This window comes from Equus caballus, chromosome 17 (genome assembly GCF_041296265.1).
Source record: "Equus caballus isolate H_3958 breed thoroughbred chromosome 17, TB-T2T, whole genome shotgun sequence".
Classification (NCBI taxonomy): Eukaryota; Metazoa; Chordata; class Mammalia; order Perissodactyla; family Equidae; genus Equus; species Equus caballus.
In genome coordinates this window covers 69,028,804-69,047,010 of record NC_091700.1, presented here as the reverse complement: position 1 = coordinate 69,047,010, position 18,207 = coordinate 69,028,804, and the positions used below count along the sequence as shown (strand labels likewise).

Here is an 18,207-nt window from a genome sequence, read left to right as displayed (position 1 = left end):
ATGTAAGACTAGAAAGATTTGTGCTTGGAACTTTAGGAAATGTATCTTCATTTAGGGATTTTTAAGCAAGGAAGAAAAGTAGATATTGAGGAGAGGGCATAACATGGAAGAGAGAGAGACACAGAGAAAGATGCGAGAAGAGAGAGAAAGAGAGACAGCACACTTGTGCTTGGAAGCAAGGACACAAGCAAAGAGATTGTAACAACTCTCCCATCTGGTCTCATTACACCAGCTCAGGTCGTTATATTTCTCATGTAATATAAATTTTTTAAATAGGATTTTCTTTTTAAAGATTTTTAAATTTTTCCTTTTTCTCCCAAAGCCCACTCCCCCACCCCGTACACAGTTGTGCATTTTTAGTTGTGAGTCCTTCTAGTTGTGGCATGTGGGAAGCCGCCTCAGCGTGGCCTGATGAACAGTGCCATGTCCGTGCCCAGGATTTGAACCAGCGAAATCCTGGGCCGCCAGAGGGGAGCATGCAAACTTAATCATGGGGCTGGCCTCTTTAACTAGGAATTGACTGGATGTTACAACTTGTAATTAATGCTGACACCATTAATGTAGATTGAGATATTAGAGGAGCACTTTTTTTCTTTTAAATATAAGTATTCACTTTTGGATATCATAGGTAGAGGTGTCTACAAGTCTATTCAGAAGGTATTTCTTGCAGATTGTTGAAATGCTTTTCATGAGCATATTGTTTTTTGGGCAGGGTGGGGTTGAGAGTGGAAGGGTTGGGGGCCAGAGGTTGATTTATTGGCCCATCATTTAGTAAACATCATAGACCTGCCAATTCTACCAAATGTTTTAAGGTTGTATGTTGTCCTTTTACCTTTTTCTAAATTCAAATGATCAAATATATAATTGAACACTTTTTATGTGCATGCAATTCTCTAAGGTTCTGCAGATGATACAATGGTGAGAAGAAACTAATAGCATAGTTTACCACCTAGTTCATGCATGTAATAAGTCAAATGTATAAATGATTATAAAACAAGTTATATAAGACATAATATATACTATAGTATAATAATTTTGTTGGACAGAATAGGATAGATTAACAATAAGGTAGTGAACAACTCCACAATCTCAGTGGCTTAACAGAAGAAAAGTTTATTTCTCACTCAAAAGAAGTGAGCTGTGTGCCTGGGAGATTCTCCAGGATGGCTGTCCTCTGTGTGTTGGCTCAGCATTCTGGGCTGCTTTGATCACCAGGAACCTGCATGTGGACATCTTGTTTCCCTGATCACTGCTGGAGGGGAAGATCCGGCTGAAGAGCAAGAGTGGGCTGGAGCGGCAACTACTGGTGATGAAATGCTTCTACTCAAGATGTGACCCAAGTCACTTCTGCTCTCACTTCACTGCCAAAACAAGTCTTGTGACCACGCCTAACTTTCAGAGAGCAGGGAAGAGCTATCTTCCCATGTATCAGGCTGCAGAGAGGATCAGATAGTTGGCAAACAGTGATGATGCTCATTAATGCATAGTCAGAGAAACATCACAAAAAAGTTACAAAGAAAGGGCTAAGGACATTCCAGAGCAGGAGGCGATCACTCTTAGGATGTCATGTAATAAAAGACGATTCTGTTTTTCCATCAATGTGAAAGTTGTTTCTTGCTTTACTTTCTTTTACCAGTAGGAAATGGCCTGCTGGGGCTCCAAATTCAATACTAGGTCCCGAGCTGTTGATTTGGTAGAACCCACAAAACTTCCACTTCCTAGGAAAATGGGATCTGATAACAGTTTCTGGTAAGGTTCTAGAAAGTTTCAGTCTACTTTCCGAGAACTTTTCACTGTTTTTTTTTTTTTCAAGATTGGCACTGAGCTAACATCTGTTGCCGATCTCCCTTTTTTTTTCTTCTTCTTCTCCTGGAAACGCCCCAGAACATAGTTGTAGGTCCTTCTGGTTCTCCTACGTGGGACGCAGCCTCAGCATGGCCTGACAGCGGGGCTAGGTCCGCGCCCAGGATCCCGCCAAGAAGCGAGCAAATTTAACCACTCAGCCACGGGCGGGCCCCTTCACTGCTTCTTGAAGACAGCGGTCTGTTTTGCACAAAGGTATGGTGGCGTGGTTAAACCAAATGACTAAACCTAAGAAATTAATAATGTCTCCATCTTGGAGCTTAGATGTTTATTTACAAGAGAGGCATAACGGTGCACCCAGAAATTCAGCATAGGAATTATAACGGCAGTTGATCATAGGGGTCTTACGTAAATAGCATTAAAAAAAAGTCCCAGGGCCTTATAGAAAGGGGGAATACCATTAAACCAAAAACAATGAGAAACCCGTGTTTTCGTCTTCCTGTAGGCACTCTGGAGAAAGTTGGGAACTTTCAGTGTCTTTCCCGTTTATTTTGTTTACTTCTTATCTAATTTTTACTTATAAATTCTTAATTATAATTCAATAAGAGTAAAAAGAGAGGACAGTCCAATTTGCTAAAATGGAAAACAATTATTTCTCTACTTTTCTGTTTTAAAATTAGAACAATCAGATTATCCCTATAACGTTTTTGAGTTCCTTGGAAATATGCATTACTATGTATAAAAGAGTGAGAAATCTCTATACTAGCTCTAAACTGAGTGGATATAATAAACAAAATGCAATTTCTTCATATTTTCAGAAGTTGGCTGCTTTAAGAGCTAGGAAGATTCATGTTTGTCATACAATGTTATATTTTAAAGCGAAATTGGAATTAAAAAGATTTTATTTTAATATTTTGACTTAAAACAAGTATTTTTTGAGGTTATAAGGAAAGAAGATTCAGAAATTATTTTGCAGCCTTTAGAGGAAATGGAAACCAAGCAAACAGTATTAATAAAAAAAAAATCCCGGCGCTCCATTAAGAGTGGTCCCCTCTCCAGAGGGCAGCAGAGACGCCTAGAAGGGGACCGCGATCTTGGGGACCCGAGAGAGGCCGAGTTGCTTCGGGCAGTGCCCGCGCCTGGCGCAGGACTGCTGCCCCAGGGGCGGGTTGGGACAGCGGCCGGAGGAAGAGGCGGAGAGGCGACTTCACAGATACGCTTTTATAGGCGACGCTCTCCGCCCGCCGGACGGAAGGCGGGGTAGCAGCCGGATTAAAGCTGCAGCCTGGAAGGAAGGAAGGAGCGAGGGAGGGACGGGAACACTTGGAGGAGGAGCAGCGGGCTGGGCTGCGGCGCCGGGAGGAGCAGCGGCCCCCGCGAGGCCACGTTTTGTTTTTATTTTCCATCGGAATAGTTCCCGCAGGCCCTTCCCAAGAACTGACCGCGCCGAAGCCCGGCGGTCCCGACCTTCCAGGTGACAGCCGGTCACCCTGGTAGGAGTCAGCTCCGCCCCAAGTCCCCCCTCCCGCCCACAGACCTATTCCCCGCCCCGCCTCCGGGTCCTGCCCCGGGCGAGCGCGGCGGCCGCAGCGGTTCTGCGGCGGCGGCGGCGGTGGTGGCGCGGGGCCCTGGGAGCCGTCCTCTGCGCGCGCGGAGCCGCGGCGGAGGAAAGGGGAAGTTCAGCCCCTCGGCGCGCGCCCAAGAAAGGAGGATGCCGATGTAACCCGCCCTCTCCTGCTATTCGGCTGCCGGGCGCTCCCTGGGTGCCCGCCGCCGGAGCCTCCGAGCCCGCCCGGGGAAGTGCCGCATGGGGCTGGGCCGCTGAAGCGCCGAGTGCAGGGGCGCGCTGCGCCGAGGTGGGCGCAGGGGCCGGGGGTGGCAGTTGGCACAGTTTCGGCGGCGCCTTCAGCGCGGGAGTTGGGGGCGCGGCGCGCCTGCCCCGCCGCCGCGGTGCCTTCGGGAGACGCGAGTTATGGAGCCCCCCAGCTGCATTCAGGATGAGCCGTTCCCGCACCCCCTAGAGCCCGAGCCGGGCGCCCCTGCGCAGCCGGGTCCCGGGAAGCCGGGCGAAAAGCGGTTCCGACTGTGGTACGTGGGAGGGTCGTGCCTGGACCGCAGGACCACGCTGCCCATGCTGCCCTGGCTCATGGCCGAGATCCGCCGGCGCAGCCAGAAGCCCGAGGCGGGCGGCTGCGGGGCGCCGGCGGCCCGCGAGGTGCTCCTGGTGCTCAGCGCGCCGCTCTTGCGCTGCGTCCCCGCGCCAGGCGCCGGGGCTGCGGGGGGCGTCGGCCCCGCGGCCGCGCAGCCCAACCCGGCCGTCTTCATCTTCGAGCACAAGGCGCAGCACATCTCGCGCTTCATCCACAACAGCCACGACCTCACCTACTTTGCCTACCTGATCAAGGCGCAACCCGATGACCCCGAGTCGCAGATGGCCTGTCACGTTTTCCGCGCCACCGACCCCAATCAGGCAAGACGGCGGCTCGGAGGCGCGGGGGAGGGTTCAGCGCACCCGGGAGGAGTAGCAGGGTCGGAGGCGCTGGGACATCACGTTGAGGACCGACTGTGGTCCGGCTGCTGGCGCGCGCCCTCCACGTGGCGCGCGTGAGCGCCCGCTCCCCTGGCTGCTTTGACCCGGAGTCGGGGAGCGAGCCTTCGGGGGCGGGCAGGGTGGAGGGAGCGCACGACCCGCGGGAGCAGGGGAGAGAGAGGTGGGGCGGAGAGCGGTCCAGCGACTGTGGAGAGGGCGCGTCCTAGGAAGATCGCTCGTCCCGGAGGATCGCGGTGTCGGGGGTGTGACTGGAGATGGCATGCCTGGCCTTGTCCGCGTGTGTGTGCATGTGTGTGAGAGGGGACGCGGGAGAGGGTTGGGTTCTTAGAGGCCCCGAACTCACTCACGGTCTTGGTTAGGTCCTGCACTTTAACCCATTTGGACGGTCGCGTCCTAGTCACAGCAGCTTCTGAAGGTCTCGGGTCTGGGAGGCTGTTTCTGAGCGGGGCTTAGGAAGAAGTTCATAGACCTTGTCAGATTGCCAGCAAAGTACGAATCTGCGTTTAGATGTTGAGTGGAAAGAAATGTTTTTTTTTTTTTTTTTACAACACTAATTGGAGACAGAATCCATACCTACTTAGGTGATTTAAAACTAAGGGTCATAGAAGAGGTCAAAATCTGTTTTCTAATGTCATTTCTCCAGAGTTTACTGAATCGAGGTGTCTGTTACCAAGCAGAGCATTTTCACTTCCTTAAAACGCAGACACAGTCCTTTATCTAACGGCGAGAGGAATCCAAACAAAACTTTACCTCAGTGATTGTGTCTTTGAAAACAAAATTGTCTTTAAAAGAAAAATGTGTAAAAGATGTTTACCATATCGAAAGACCCCAAAATGCTATACTAAAAATAATTACTTAATGTTTGCAAAGTACTTTAGATTCTTTGGAAAAGTGTTATCGAAATATAAATAAAGTCTCAGTTGCCCCATGTGGTTGTTCCTTTTGGTAGCTGGGAAATTAGTATTCAGATGAGAAAAACACCCTATATTAAATAAAGCTTTAATTTGTTTCTTAATTTATTATTCTAGTATGGGGTAATTGAACATTTCTGCTTGTCCAATAGTTTCTCACAAAGGGCCTGTAGCTGAATTGAAGAGAATAAAAGCTCATTGTCTTAGATTTCGTCAGTTACTTTGTAAACTAGTTTAATGTCCTAACACTCAGAACTCCCACTGCGAAGAGAGCCATTTGATGTGACCACTGTTACACTGTGGTAAAATACTTTATTGCAGATTATCTCAAGATCCTAATCATGTTTAAAATGAATTTCATTTTATGCTTATTTGTTCAAAACTTTATTTTTAGCTTTCACCTATGTTGAAATTGGAGTGCAACATGCTCTTTATTTCTGGAAGTCATCACCATCTTTATTAAGATTTTTTTGGTGCTGTCAGTAAGAAGGAAGAAATTGCATTTTCCCAGGACTTTAGGGAACGTTTCATGATTCTTGGTGTTTTATGTCAAAGTTATTTTCTTTAGATCTGGTACATGACACATCATTGCTAATTTCATTGATGGTCAGAGTTTGTTTATGGGTTACAGCACCTTGAATTCTTAACAGCGGCTGTTGATTCATTGGTGGGTCAACTAAAAACATCCCCTTGTGTTTACCTTCATTTTGTATTTAGGTGTTAGAGGCTGAATGTGCTATTACTTTACAAATGATACCAGGCTTAGGCTCATTTCCCGCTTTTGGTCCTGTAGGAGCAGTGGAAGTCATATGGCTTTTTGGTGGAAGGAAAAAAACCCCTGACTTTTCCTGCTTATTGCCATTTCCCAGTTGAGTCTTTGGTCCAAAGATATGTATTCCTGTTTTCCTCAAACCTAGAGAATCGCTGGCAGAGGATTGTTAATTTGAAAGGCCACGTGTTGTCTGCCTAAGGAGTACCTCCAGCCAGAAATCAGGGGTTATAAACTCAAGTGCCTGGGAAGAGGGTTGAGTGAGGACCTTGGAGGACTGGTTGGTGGGTGTCCTTTCTCAAGATGGTGCTCAGCTCCAGTTGGAAACTGCATTAATAGAATACAAGTCTAGTGTTGCTGGAGCTTCTGATGTCCTGAGAGAAGGTGGAAATCTGGGTTTTTCTTTGCGTCCACATTTTAAAGTATTAGCAAATACTTGAAACAGTTAAGTTCCTACCTGGGCCAAACAAAACACATCTCAGGGTTGGCTTCGGAGATCTAAGGGCTGTGATTTTGGATCTTAGGCATAAATATTGTTGAGTGGAGAAGTGCAGTCATCAGACACTGTGCTGTTTGTCACGTTTCCTTCTGAGCATCTGAATTCGCTCAATATGGCTCTCATAGTAGGGGGAGTTAGGACCATTTTGGGGAAGAATTTTTAAGTAAAACTCCCAGAAGTGATGATCCTGCAGTTGAACTTGTTAAAGGGATGAATTCGTCACATTATTACCGTCTAGCAGTGTCCATTAGGTAGAATAGAGCTCTGGATGGTTCTGGGCACCTTTGAAATAGGAAGGAAAAAGACCTGCTGTTTGCTTTGCCCCTGAGTTCTACATTTGAAGTGGAGAATTATTTAGTTGGATTTTAAAATTGTTGTCGAGAGTCTACTAGGTGTTTTCCACAGTCACTGAACGAAGTATGGAAGGTAGCCTAGAGCAGGAGGCCTGCAGACATCCCCAAACAAACTGGCCCCTGGTTTGTCTCTCATGCCTACCCCTTTTCTGAAATAGGCCTGTCTGTAGGATGGCCATATAATTTATTGTTTAATCTAGGACAATTTTTATTGTGAAAAGGGGCACTGCCAATAATTAGACAAGCATAACAAGTATAACCTGGACAGTTTAGGGCAAACCGGGACATAGGTGACCATAGCTAAATGGTCAAGTTTGTGTTTATGCCAAGCCACTGAGATGGAGGTTTGTGGTTTCTATATATACAGTGATAATATTTTGCAGAATATCTATTCACACATCTTTTCGGGTGGATCTACATGTGACCTCAGAGATATGAGTGTTGTGCTGGTAGCTTTGCTCTGTTGTGGGGGGTTGCCAGGGTGATGTGCCTTCTGACTCCACACCTGCCTGGTGGGTCAGAGTCAACTTTTAAGGATGTGTGTCTGGAGGAGCAAGCACCTAGCCAGAAGGGCTAATGAAGAGCTGTTTCTCCCAGATGCAAAGAAAGGTGAGTTTGGGAGCAAACAAACCAGTTCCAGATCAAATATATGCCAATGTAGATTGGTTCCCATTTACTCAAGCCTGTGTAGTCTTGCATAGAAGGAATGTCAGCTTTGGCACATTTCAGCCAAACTTGGATATTTGAACTAGTAAAAGTGCTTAACTCTACATACGATACTTTAAAAAATCCCAGCGGTGTAAGTTGAGTTAAAACTTCATGTTAAAAATCCCGCTGGCATAAATATCTGATTCTTTACCTAAGATCTAGGGTAGGTCACTAATATTCTTTAAATGTTTATCTTTACTTTCAGAAAGAGGCTGTGTGGCATTATCTCAATTTCCCTATTAAAAAGCAGAAATTGTTTTATCTTCTTATATTTTACAATATTAAAAAAGCAATAGTTAGTGTTTATAAATATTGTTAGATTAAAGATGATAATTAATATTTGCATGAGACTCAACAACATGAAAATTATATTTCGTAATTATAGAATGAGCCATCATTTAAAAGACAAAAACATGATTGCTATAATTTTCATTGATTTTGTTTCTGTATATATTTCTTGAAACTCGCAAGAATGTGTTTTCAGAGATTTTACAAACTGTGTTCTTAAAATTAAAAATGAACTTGATACCGTTTTTTTCCAATTCTAAGTTTTCTAAATCTGTAGGTTTTTTGTTCCTCTTAAAATATTTAGTGTTTTTTGAGCTTTATTCAGGTAGGCAATTTTCAACTTAATTTTTGTTGATATATCTCAAGAGGGTCATTTCTCAGTTCTTCCGCGTAGTTCATGGTCAGTGGCTTTGGGAGTGTACTAGTCAGGAAATCAGAGAAATAGAAATCTGGAAGTTTTCCCATTTCTCTCTCTGCTTTCTGCGTAGTTTGTGCTATTCTGGATGAGTAGGTCTTTCTCTCTTCATGCTTGCTGTGGTCACGTTTTTGTTCTCTCCCCTTCTCCTGATCAGAGGTGGAGGCTAATTTGCCCTGGCTCCGTGGTAGAATCTTGACTGCAGAATCTGGGGGAAGGTAAAAATGTGTGCCCAGAGCCCCCCAGTTGTGAGGAAATATTATAATGAAGATTGAGGCTGTTCATTATCAGAGCTTGTTTATCACAAGCCAGAGGTTCGAGAACTTGAGTGTGTGTCAGAATCACAGGAGAGCTTGTTAAAACAGACTAATCTACTCTCTTCCACCCTTAGTTTCTGATGCTAACAAGTTCCCTGATGATGCTCAGACTACTGGCCTGGGGACCACAGCTTGAGAACTACTGCCCTCGATGATTTTGTTCATTTGATTGGTTATATGACCACTTCTGTTCCCTTAGTTGTTTTTGCAGTTGTTCTCATACTTGAAAGTTCAAGGTGAGTATGAGGAGGAATATCTGACTACAGAAGATTTTTAAGAAACTCTTCATTTTCTAGCTTAACAGCTGTGTGTATCTTCTTCCCTACGTAGACATTATTCTGCTAGGCATCATAAGGCTATCCATATGTTGAATGAAAACTTTACCTTTCAAGCAAAAGTTTTAAGTTCTGCAGATGAAATAAATGACTTTTTAGGAATATATTCTAATTTTAAATTATGATAAGTTTTTGCAAACATTAAAGCTTTATTTGCATCCAGAGAAATAACAGCATTCAGCATGTTTGATATACTAGCTATTAAGAAAACCAGACAAAAATAAATAGAGAGTTGACAATTTGGTGAATAAGATGACAGCCAGTCTGAATAATTAATCCGAACAATTCTGTTAACTTTTTTTTAAATCTCAGGGCCTTTGTTTGTTTTTTGAAGTCATCTAGATGGCTGTTGAAGAGTCCCATTTCCTTTGGGCTATGTTGGCATGTCTGAACCAAGTCAACATGCAGTCACTTAGATGTAGCCCCTTGTAAAATGAGGTAACAGATCAATTATAATTTAATTTAGTAGAATATACAGGAAAAGGATTTTGCTTTGATTATAGTCTACATAAAATATTAACACAAATTTAATAACTCATTGTGAGGCATCAACTAAGGATGTTATTGACTTGTTTCTTTAAGGTTATAACGATACTGTACACCATAGTTTGTCTGTCTGAGTAACTTTTTAATGCATTTCCTTAAAAGCTAGTACTTACTGAGCTCTTGCTGGTGATGGCACTGCCTGTAGTGCTTTTATTAGGAATCACATTTTATCTTCACAATAACTGTGAACTATGTACCAGCATCCCCCTCATTTTATAGATGGGAAAACTGAGGTATAGATAGGTTAAATTATTTCCCTAAGGACACAAGGCCTATAATAAAGAAGCAGATTCCAGGGGCCAGCCCCGTGGCCGAGTGGTTAAGTTCTTGCTCTCTGCTTCAGTGGTCCAGGGTTTTGCCGGTTTGAATCCTCGACGCGGACATGGCACCACTCATCAGGTCATGCTGAGGTGGCATCCCACATGCCACAACTAGAAGGACCCACAACTAAAATATACAACTATGTACTGGGGGGATTTGGAGAGAAAAAGCAGAAAAAAAAAAAAAGAAAAAGAAGCAGATTCCAGTCCAGGCAGACGGATTCTAAACCTGCTACTCTACAATGCAATTGTTGAAAAATTAGTTTTTAATTGTTAGTGTTATAAACTTTTATGCTATCACTTTTTCCCACTCTTTTTTTTAATACAGTAGGTTTATTTTAGTTTGTTTTTCAACCTTATTGAGGTATAATTAACACATCAAAATTGTATATATTTAAGGGTATGATGTCATGTTTTGATATACCTATCAAATGAAAGGATTACCATAATCAAGCTGATTAAAAGACATATCCATCACCTCACATGGTTATTGTTTTTTGTGCATGGTGAGAAAACTTAAGATATACTCTTTTAGCACACTTCAAATATATAGTATAGTATTATTAACTATAGTCACCATGCTGTTTCTACATTAGAGCTTCAGAATTTATTGATCCTGCATAACTGAAAGTTGGTAAGCTTTGACCAACATCTCCCCATTTCTCCCATCCCCCAGCCCCTGGCAAGCACCAAATGCATAAATCAACCGTCTGCATTGAGGAGTTTGACTCTTTTAGAGTCCATACATAAGTGAGGTCATGCAGTATTTGTCTACTTTTCCCCAGTTTTATATTAACAATCTCCACAGTTAAATATGCTTATTAATTTGTAAAATGGTGAATTAATGCTGAATGCATGATTTGATATAGTTGTGCCAGTATGTACTTTTGTTTTTATGGGAAATAAAAAGTCTATATGATTCATCAGGCTGGTGAAGCTGACCTCTGGTGTATCTTTTTCGTACTGTCCTTAGGAATGGCCAGGAAGTAAACTATGAGAATTTATTTGTAATTTTATAACTACTTTAGTTTAGAATGAAAACTCTTTAGGATATGTATTTAAGAACAGGTACAATCATACATTTGAATATATTTTATAGAATCATAAAGTATATAAGTATTATAAAGTTTTAAAAATATAATGTATAAAATGTTAAACTGTATTTATTATAATATAAAAGTATATAATTATGTGGTATTAAGTATAAAATTATAAAATATAAAAATAATGCATCTTATCTTCATTATAAAACATATACAATAAAGCAAGAAACATTGGCACCAAGTCAAGCCATCTTAATTGCCTTGGGTTAGAGAGAAAAGAATATGTAAATTTTAAGATTAGATAAAGCCCAGTGACCTGATGTATGAAGTATGGTTTTGCAGGAGTTCAAATAGAGAAAAGCGGTTCAAAAAAGAAAAAAAAAAAACACAGGGTTCATAGTAACAGCTACGTGCTGAGTCTGTGCTGTAGCATCGGTGCCATAGTCATATTGTTTTAGAAAGTAGCATCTTTCATCACATTGAATTTAAGTTGTTAGTCTAAATGTAACTGGCTTTATACTTGTGTTTGTGGGTATTTTGTAAATTGGTTTTGGTTTCAGCGTTGTTTAAAAGCTAGGGCTATAAGCATATGAAGCTTATATCTAGGTTTTTGTGAACATATTTAGACAAAGTAACAGTAAAATAATTATATTAACATTTTAACTTACCTTTAAAAGGATTCTGAACCACCATAAGTTTGGAAAACTTTGGGTTTAAACTTTCAGATGTTATTTAATATGTCCCTGATAATCTATGATCATATGACAGAAAGGGAAAAAATATAGGATTAAAATTTTAGTTGGTTTAATTTCAGACCATCTTGACACAGGTTTCTGCAGTCCCTCCAAAAGGATATGGGACTTATTATTTTGTAGGTTACTGATCTCTTCCAAGTTTCATTTCTCGTAAGAGGTTGGGTTGGAAAGAGGATCTCGAAGTAATGGTATCTTCCTGGCTAAATATAGAAGCCTAAATTTGCTGCTTTAGCTCTTTTATGTTGTGGATGCCCTTAACCCGTTGGATAGTCTTCACTTTGGAACTGAAATCATGCATTCAGCAAATTTTGCGTGAATTTGTAAAATTCTCGGAGTTAGAACCATGGAGCTTCGTACAATCATTATTATATAACCTGAGAGTAGTTTATCACTAATTTCAGATTCTAAGTCAAACAGTGCTTCCGGTTGAGCACATCAAGTAGTCTTTTGTATCTCACAATTATATCTTCTTTTTATATGTCATAATTGTATCTTCATATGCGTTTTCTCTAATAGGTTACATAATCTGGACAAATACGTTTATGGCTTAGGGCTTTTACAAACCACTAAGCAAATCTATTTTCAGGCCCTAAATGGCTCCCAGCTTATTCAATTCACCTCTTGCCCTGGTTTCAGCCACTTAATTCTTGTTACCTGGGCAGCCAGAGAGACTTTTCTGAATTTACCTGAAATTAAACTGATGTCCTTCTTGCTTGCTTCTCCAAATACTTCTTCCCCTCAGATGTCCAGTAGCATGCTCTTTATGCTTGTTGGGATACCTCATTACTCTGTGTTGGGCCGCCCTGATCCTGTTGCTCACTTTGAAGACCACCCAAAGCCAATTGCCTAACTCTTTAAATATTGTGCACTATCTGCTTGATTGAATATCTTTCCAGTTGTAGAAGTTGATCTTCCGTTTTCTGAGAAATGATCTGGTATCTCATCCTTGCACTTTCCTGTTGGCTCCTTCTAAGGCTGTTAACCCTTGTGTACTGATTTTATTTTAGTTTTTATATGGAATTTTGCAAAGGCCTGTTAGCATGAACATAGTCTAGTGGTGGTAGTGGGCACGACTCCTCTATATTCATCCACAATTCTTTTATCTAATTTGAAGCAGGTTCAAAAGGCAGATCTCTGCCCACTTTCTAACAGCAATATTAAAGAAATATCAGAACAGGTGGTACTATATTCTATTTCTTGACACCCCTTTATATTTTAACCTCCTTCATTGATGTTAAATGTTTTCCATTGGTCAAATTATTCTCTTATAATAATCAACAGCATTTGATAAATTTGTTTATTTTATGTTCATGTAAATAAAATGTGTTAGTCATAGCAATAGAGACTATTAATTAATAGCTAATATGCCATTAGGGATCTGGAATTTAATTGGTGTTAAACATTTCTTTCTATTGGAAGTTAGGTTGGAGACATATTTGGAATTGAATTGTTCATTTTAATATGGCTTGCCACTACAACATGACGAGTGGTATAGGTCTGTGCTCCGGATTTGAACCTGTGAACCTGGGCCATGCAAGCAGAGCATGCTGAACTTAACCACTATGCCGTGGGGCTGGCCCCTAGATGGGTATTAATAATATCTCTAAGCAATATATATTATTTTCTTTAGCATGCATCACCGGCAGGGTTTGTTATACTACTGATGCTGGACCCCCGCCCCCAGAGTTTCTGCTTCCGCAAGTCTGAGGTGAGGTCCAGAATTTGCATTTCTAACAATTCCCAGGTGATGCTGATGCTGCTGGTCCAGGACCACACTTAGATAACTACTGCTCTAGACCAGGGGTCGGTAAAGGGGCCTTTGTTTTTGTGATTACAGTTTTAATTGAAAACAACCCCACTCATCTGTTTACATATTGTCCATGGCTGCTTTCATGCTACAATGGCAGTATTGAGTATTTTCCACAGAGATTCCATGGCTACCAAGCCCAAAATCTTTATCATCTGGCCCTTTACAGAAAGTGTTTGCTGACCTTTGCTGTAGACAATCCTGTTAAAAATAGGTATGTCTATCCCCATTTTATAGGTGAGAAAACTACGTCTGTACTTTTCCTAAGGACACAAGCTAGCAAGTAGCAGATCTGGGTTTCCAAACCACCTGCACTTCTAACACCCATTTGGTAAAATTTTTTTGATGGTTCCCAAATTTGTCACTGTAGCTCAGCCCTCTCCTCTGAGCTCCAGCTTTTTTCAATATCTAAATGCTTACTTGACATCTGCACTTGAATATGTAGTTGCTGATGCCAGTAAGCCAGGAATTATATTTGAGTCCTACTTTTCACTCCCCAGTTTCAGCCCTTGAGGGAAGTCATGTTGATTCTGTTCCAAAACTTAATTTTAATGTGTCCACATCTCTCCATCACCACAACACCAGCCGAGTCTGAGCCCCATCATCTGTTGCTGGGACTATTAGACTTCTCAACTCTTTGTCCTGCTCTACTGTTGCCCTCCTATCCACGGCATCTTCCATGGAGCACTAGGAGTGGTCCTTGTAAAACACAAACCAGGTCAGGTTCCCTTTGGACTCAGAGTAATAGGCAAATTTCTTCTCACGAGATCTTGTATGACTCCACCCCCATCAGTCTCATCTTCGACTGCTCCCCTCCAGCACACTTTCTACATTTCAGTCATCCTTAAACAAGCCCAACTCTTAGATGACTTCAAAGCCTTTGCATGTGTGGTTCCCTTTCTTTGATAGATTTGCTTTTTCTCAGGTTTCAGTTCTTTGCTTAACTCATGTGTCACTTCCTCAAATTGGTCCCTGTGACCCTCTATCTAATAAAGTAGGTAGATATCCCAATTTTCCACTTCCATCTCAGCCCTTTATTTGTTTCCCTTTTGGCACTTACATATTTAAAATTAATTTTTTAACCACTTTCTGGAGGTACTGTCACCACTCCTAGAATGTCAGCTCCATGGAGAGAGAGAGCTTGTCTCTTCATGGTTGTATGCTGGGGACCCAGTTCTATAAAAGGGTTCATTCCAACAAACTGGAGCTAAGTGGAGTAAGCATTGGTCCCTGGCCTCAAGGAATTTAAATCCACTGGTGAGAGTTTAAGGTCTCTTGGCAAGGACAAAGTTATTAATTTTAACAAGTGTTGATTGTATTGTTTGCACAATATTATTTTTTTGTTATAAATGTTAAACATTTTAGAGACATAATACTGATAATATTGAATGGGATTATAAGGCAGGCATTTTTTAATAAGCAAATTATGTAGTTGCTGAAAAAATTTTATAGACTAGTTTGAGATGGACTTTGTTCCCTCCTATCAAAACACAGGAAGTTTACTAATGCTGCCAACATGAGAACAGGCATCTCCAGGGCCTTTTCTCTGAATAATGTGAATTGAGCATTGAGGAATCTGGAAGATGATCAGCAAGAGTGGTGTTGTGAATATATCCTTGCAATAAGTGGATTATTTTTCAGTTTCAGTTCAGTTCAGTTATTCAGGCTTCTCTATGCACACATGATCTCATTTGGAAGACTGCTTAGTTATGTAATACTTTGAATGGCGTCTGCAGGTTTTTACTCCCAAATCTAAAATGCACCATTTTTGTAGGCCCTGATTTTCTTGTGTGTGTGAGGAAGATTGGCACAGGTGTTAGGTCAGCGACAATCTTCCTAAAGCAACAAGAGGAAGATTGGCCCTGAGCTAATGTCTGTTGGCAGTCTTCCTCTATTTTATGTGAGATGTCACCACAGCATGGCTTGATAAGCAGTGCTAGGTCTGTGCCCAGGATCCAAACCTGTGAATCCCAGCCCCTGAAGCAGAGCATGCGAACTTAACCACTACACCACTGGGCCAGTGCCGTCTTGGGCCCTGGTTTTCTCTTTTTTTTTTTAGATTCGCACCTGAGCTAACATCTGTTGCCAATCTTTCTTTATTTTCCTTCTTCTTCTCCCCAAAGCCCCCCAGTATACAGTTGTATATTCTAGTTGTGAGTGCCTCTGGTTGTGCTGTGTGGGATGCTGCCTCAGCATGGCTTGATGAGCAGTGCCATGTCCGTGCCCAGGATCCAAACCTGCGATACCCCAGGCTGCCGAAGTGGAGTGCACAAACTTAAACACTTGGCCACAGGGCTGGCGCCAGGCCCTGTTTTTTAAGACTTATCCTAAAAAGGACAGAGAAGGCCTAAGAGGTGTCTCAGTTTTTTTTCATTGAAAAGGGAAATGAAAATGGAGAGGAGATCCATCAGGGTCAGACTAGGGATTGGGAAAGAAAAAAACTCTGGCCAATGTCCGCAGTGAACTGTTGACTGAGAATAAGATGTAGGATTTGTATTCTGGATTTCTTTATTTGCTTAGTCAGCATGCCCTTGTAATAGAATAATTACTTCCCTTGTATTCATTTTATCTAATGTTTATAATAAGAGCAGTTGATGGGTTGATGATAGTTTTCACTGGCCACTGGGGCATGAACCAAGCTTACAAAGTAAGATAGTATTCATGCTGTGCAGTATTGCTGTGGGTTGAGGTTCTACTTTAAAGAAAAAATGACACATGGAAAGATGGCTTTATTTTTCCAGGAAAAATTTAAAAATACCAGTCATTTGCCTTTATAAATAAAGGCCCCCTGCCACTTCCTCTTCTCCTCAAAAAAGGGCATTTTCTCCTCAGTATCTCATTGCCTTCAGGCATAATCTGTCTACCTATGAGCGTCTCCACAATTTCTTCAGCGTTCAATCCCTTGTGTGGTGTAGGTGACCCCTTTTGCTCCATTGATGAAGCTGTGGGTGTTTTCTTTCTTTTAAGATTGGCCTTGAGGTAACATCTGTTGCCAATCCTTTTTTTCCTTCTTCTCCCCAAAGCCCCCCTGGTACATAGTTGTATATTGTAGTTGTGAGTGCCTCTCGTTGTGCTATGTGGGACGCCGCCTCAGCATGGCCTGACGAGTGGTGCCATGTCCACACCCAGGATCCGAACTGGTGAAATCATGGGCCACTGAAGCCAGGTGTGTGAGCTTAACCACTTGGCCACAGGGCCGGCCCCGCAGTCTGTGTTTTCTAAATGAACTTCTCTGTTTTTGTCATCGTCCTTTATTAATGATTGAAATAATCTTTGAAAACCTGCTTTCCATTATTAAGCTTGGCTTGAAGACACAGATATTGCTGATGCTGCATTGTTGAAAACAGCAAAATATGGCTGCTTATTAAGGCCAAAGGCAAACATGGAAATAGTTTCATAACATGTTTGCTTATTTACTAAGGTTGTTTTCTTTTGCTCCCAAAGTGGAGGATAGACTCACGGGTCTCTTCTGTAGAGGGACAAGCTGTAATGTACATAGTGAGTAGGAGAGTTGATATTCGTTAGCATTGGATTAGAGTTACCCTGTTTCCATTAACCCATTTACTTAGGAGCCAGTCAGGTTAATAGGTTTTGTGCGCATGTGATTATACCCATTAATAGTTTCTCTGGAAACATTGTTTGCTCTGATTTTGCTATGATCTTTCTTCTGAGAGCAGAGTTAATTTTGGACATTGACAGTGGGAACTGACACATGTATGCCCTGTAATTTTTCCTTAGCTACTTACTTTTCCAGATGATCTATTTTTAAAAGTCATGCTGCCACTGTGAAAGAGAAGTACAACAAATGCTTTGCATGTACTTAATCTCCATAAATCTGGTGGAGACTTTGAACTGTTTAGTTTACTAAAAATTGTTGATTTAAAAAATGTTTGTAAAATTTCCTCTGTACCTGATACTGCAAAGGGCTTTGTATGTTTTCAGTTTTTGGTTCTTACTCTCAGTGAACAAAATGTTCACTTGTCTAATGCAGGTGGGGTAAATACAGGAAAATCCCATCCTTAACTCCTATCATTCTCTGTTTTGAACGTGTTCATGTAAGCTCTGTCTCAAAAGAAGTGACTAACTCCTGCTTGAGTTTCTGTTTGCTGTTTGGTAGCTTTTCGAAGGAGAAAAGACCATTTATTATTGACTATGCAGGTGTGACCATATGGAACAGAGGTAACAGACCTCCAGCTAGAGAAGCCAGGCAGGATGCAGGAAATTGAAGGTCTTGGCCCCACTTTTCCCTAATTAATTGTATAATGTGAACAGTCTATTAATCTGGATCATGGTTTTTCTAGTTGTTCCTTTGTTCATTGCCTCGTTCATTCCTTCCCTGTCTATTCATTTGTTCGGTTATTAGGTGAATTGAATGTTTCCTCTGTGCCTGGTACTGTATTGGATGCTGATATGGAGTGGGGTATAAAACAAATGCATTACCTGCTTCATGTGTCTGATAGTTTTGTGGAGGAGTATAAAGAGCACCTGGGCTCTAGAGTCTGATTGCTGGGACTCAAAGCTCCACCGCTCCTGGTCTCCATGGCCCTGGAGCACCCCTCCATACCTTCATCTCCACTTCTGTAATATGGGGACGATAGGGTTGTTGTGAGGATTGAGTGAATTCATTCATATAAGCACTTAGAACACTGCCATCTAATAAGCGCTCTGTAAGTGTTAGCTGCCTATCCACAAATATCCAATTTCAAATCATGATAACGGCTGTGAAGGCAAAGAATGTGGTGCTCTGAGAGAGTAAAAAGAGGAAACTTACTCTAGATTGGATTATG

The 18,207-nt window shown here is 41.8% G+C and overlaps 2 protein-coding genes across 13 annotated transcripts in view; one reads left to right on the top strand and one right to left on the bottom strand.

The window, feature by feature from the left end:
- UCHL3 (ubiquitin C-terminal hydrolase L3) overlaps positions 1–4,649 on the bottom strand; it is a 112,039-nt gene extending 107,390 nt beyond the window's left edge. Inside the window, exon 1 of one of the 2 annotated variants that reach the window (XM_070239884.1) lies at positions 4,199–4,649. The gene's annotated coding sequence lies outside the window, so the exon portion shown is untranslated. The remainder of the gene's footprint in view (positions 1–4,198) is intronic. The other variant, XM_005601275.4, reaches the window with a different exon arrangement.
- Positions 2,886–18,207, top strand: part of TBC1D4 (TBC1 domain family member 4) — a 175,935-nt gene continuing 160,613 nt past the window's right edge. For 3 of the 11 annotated variants that reach the window (XM_014732130.3, XM_070239867.1, XM_070239866.1), the window contains exon 1: positions 2,965–4,273. In XM_014732130.3, the coding sequence (XP_014587616.3) occupies positions 3,776–4,273 (498 nt within the window). In that variant the 5' untranslated portion in view covers positions 2,965–3,775. Of the gene's footprint in view, positions 4,274–7,353; positions 7,496–18,207 lie in introns of those variants that run through there. The other 8 variants (XM_070239868.1, XM_023621692.2, XM_023621691.2 and 5 more) reach the window with 8 other exon arrangements.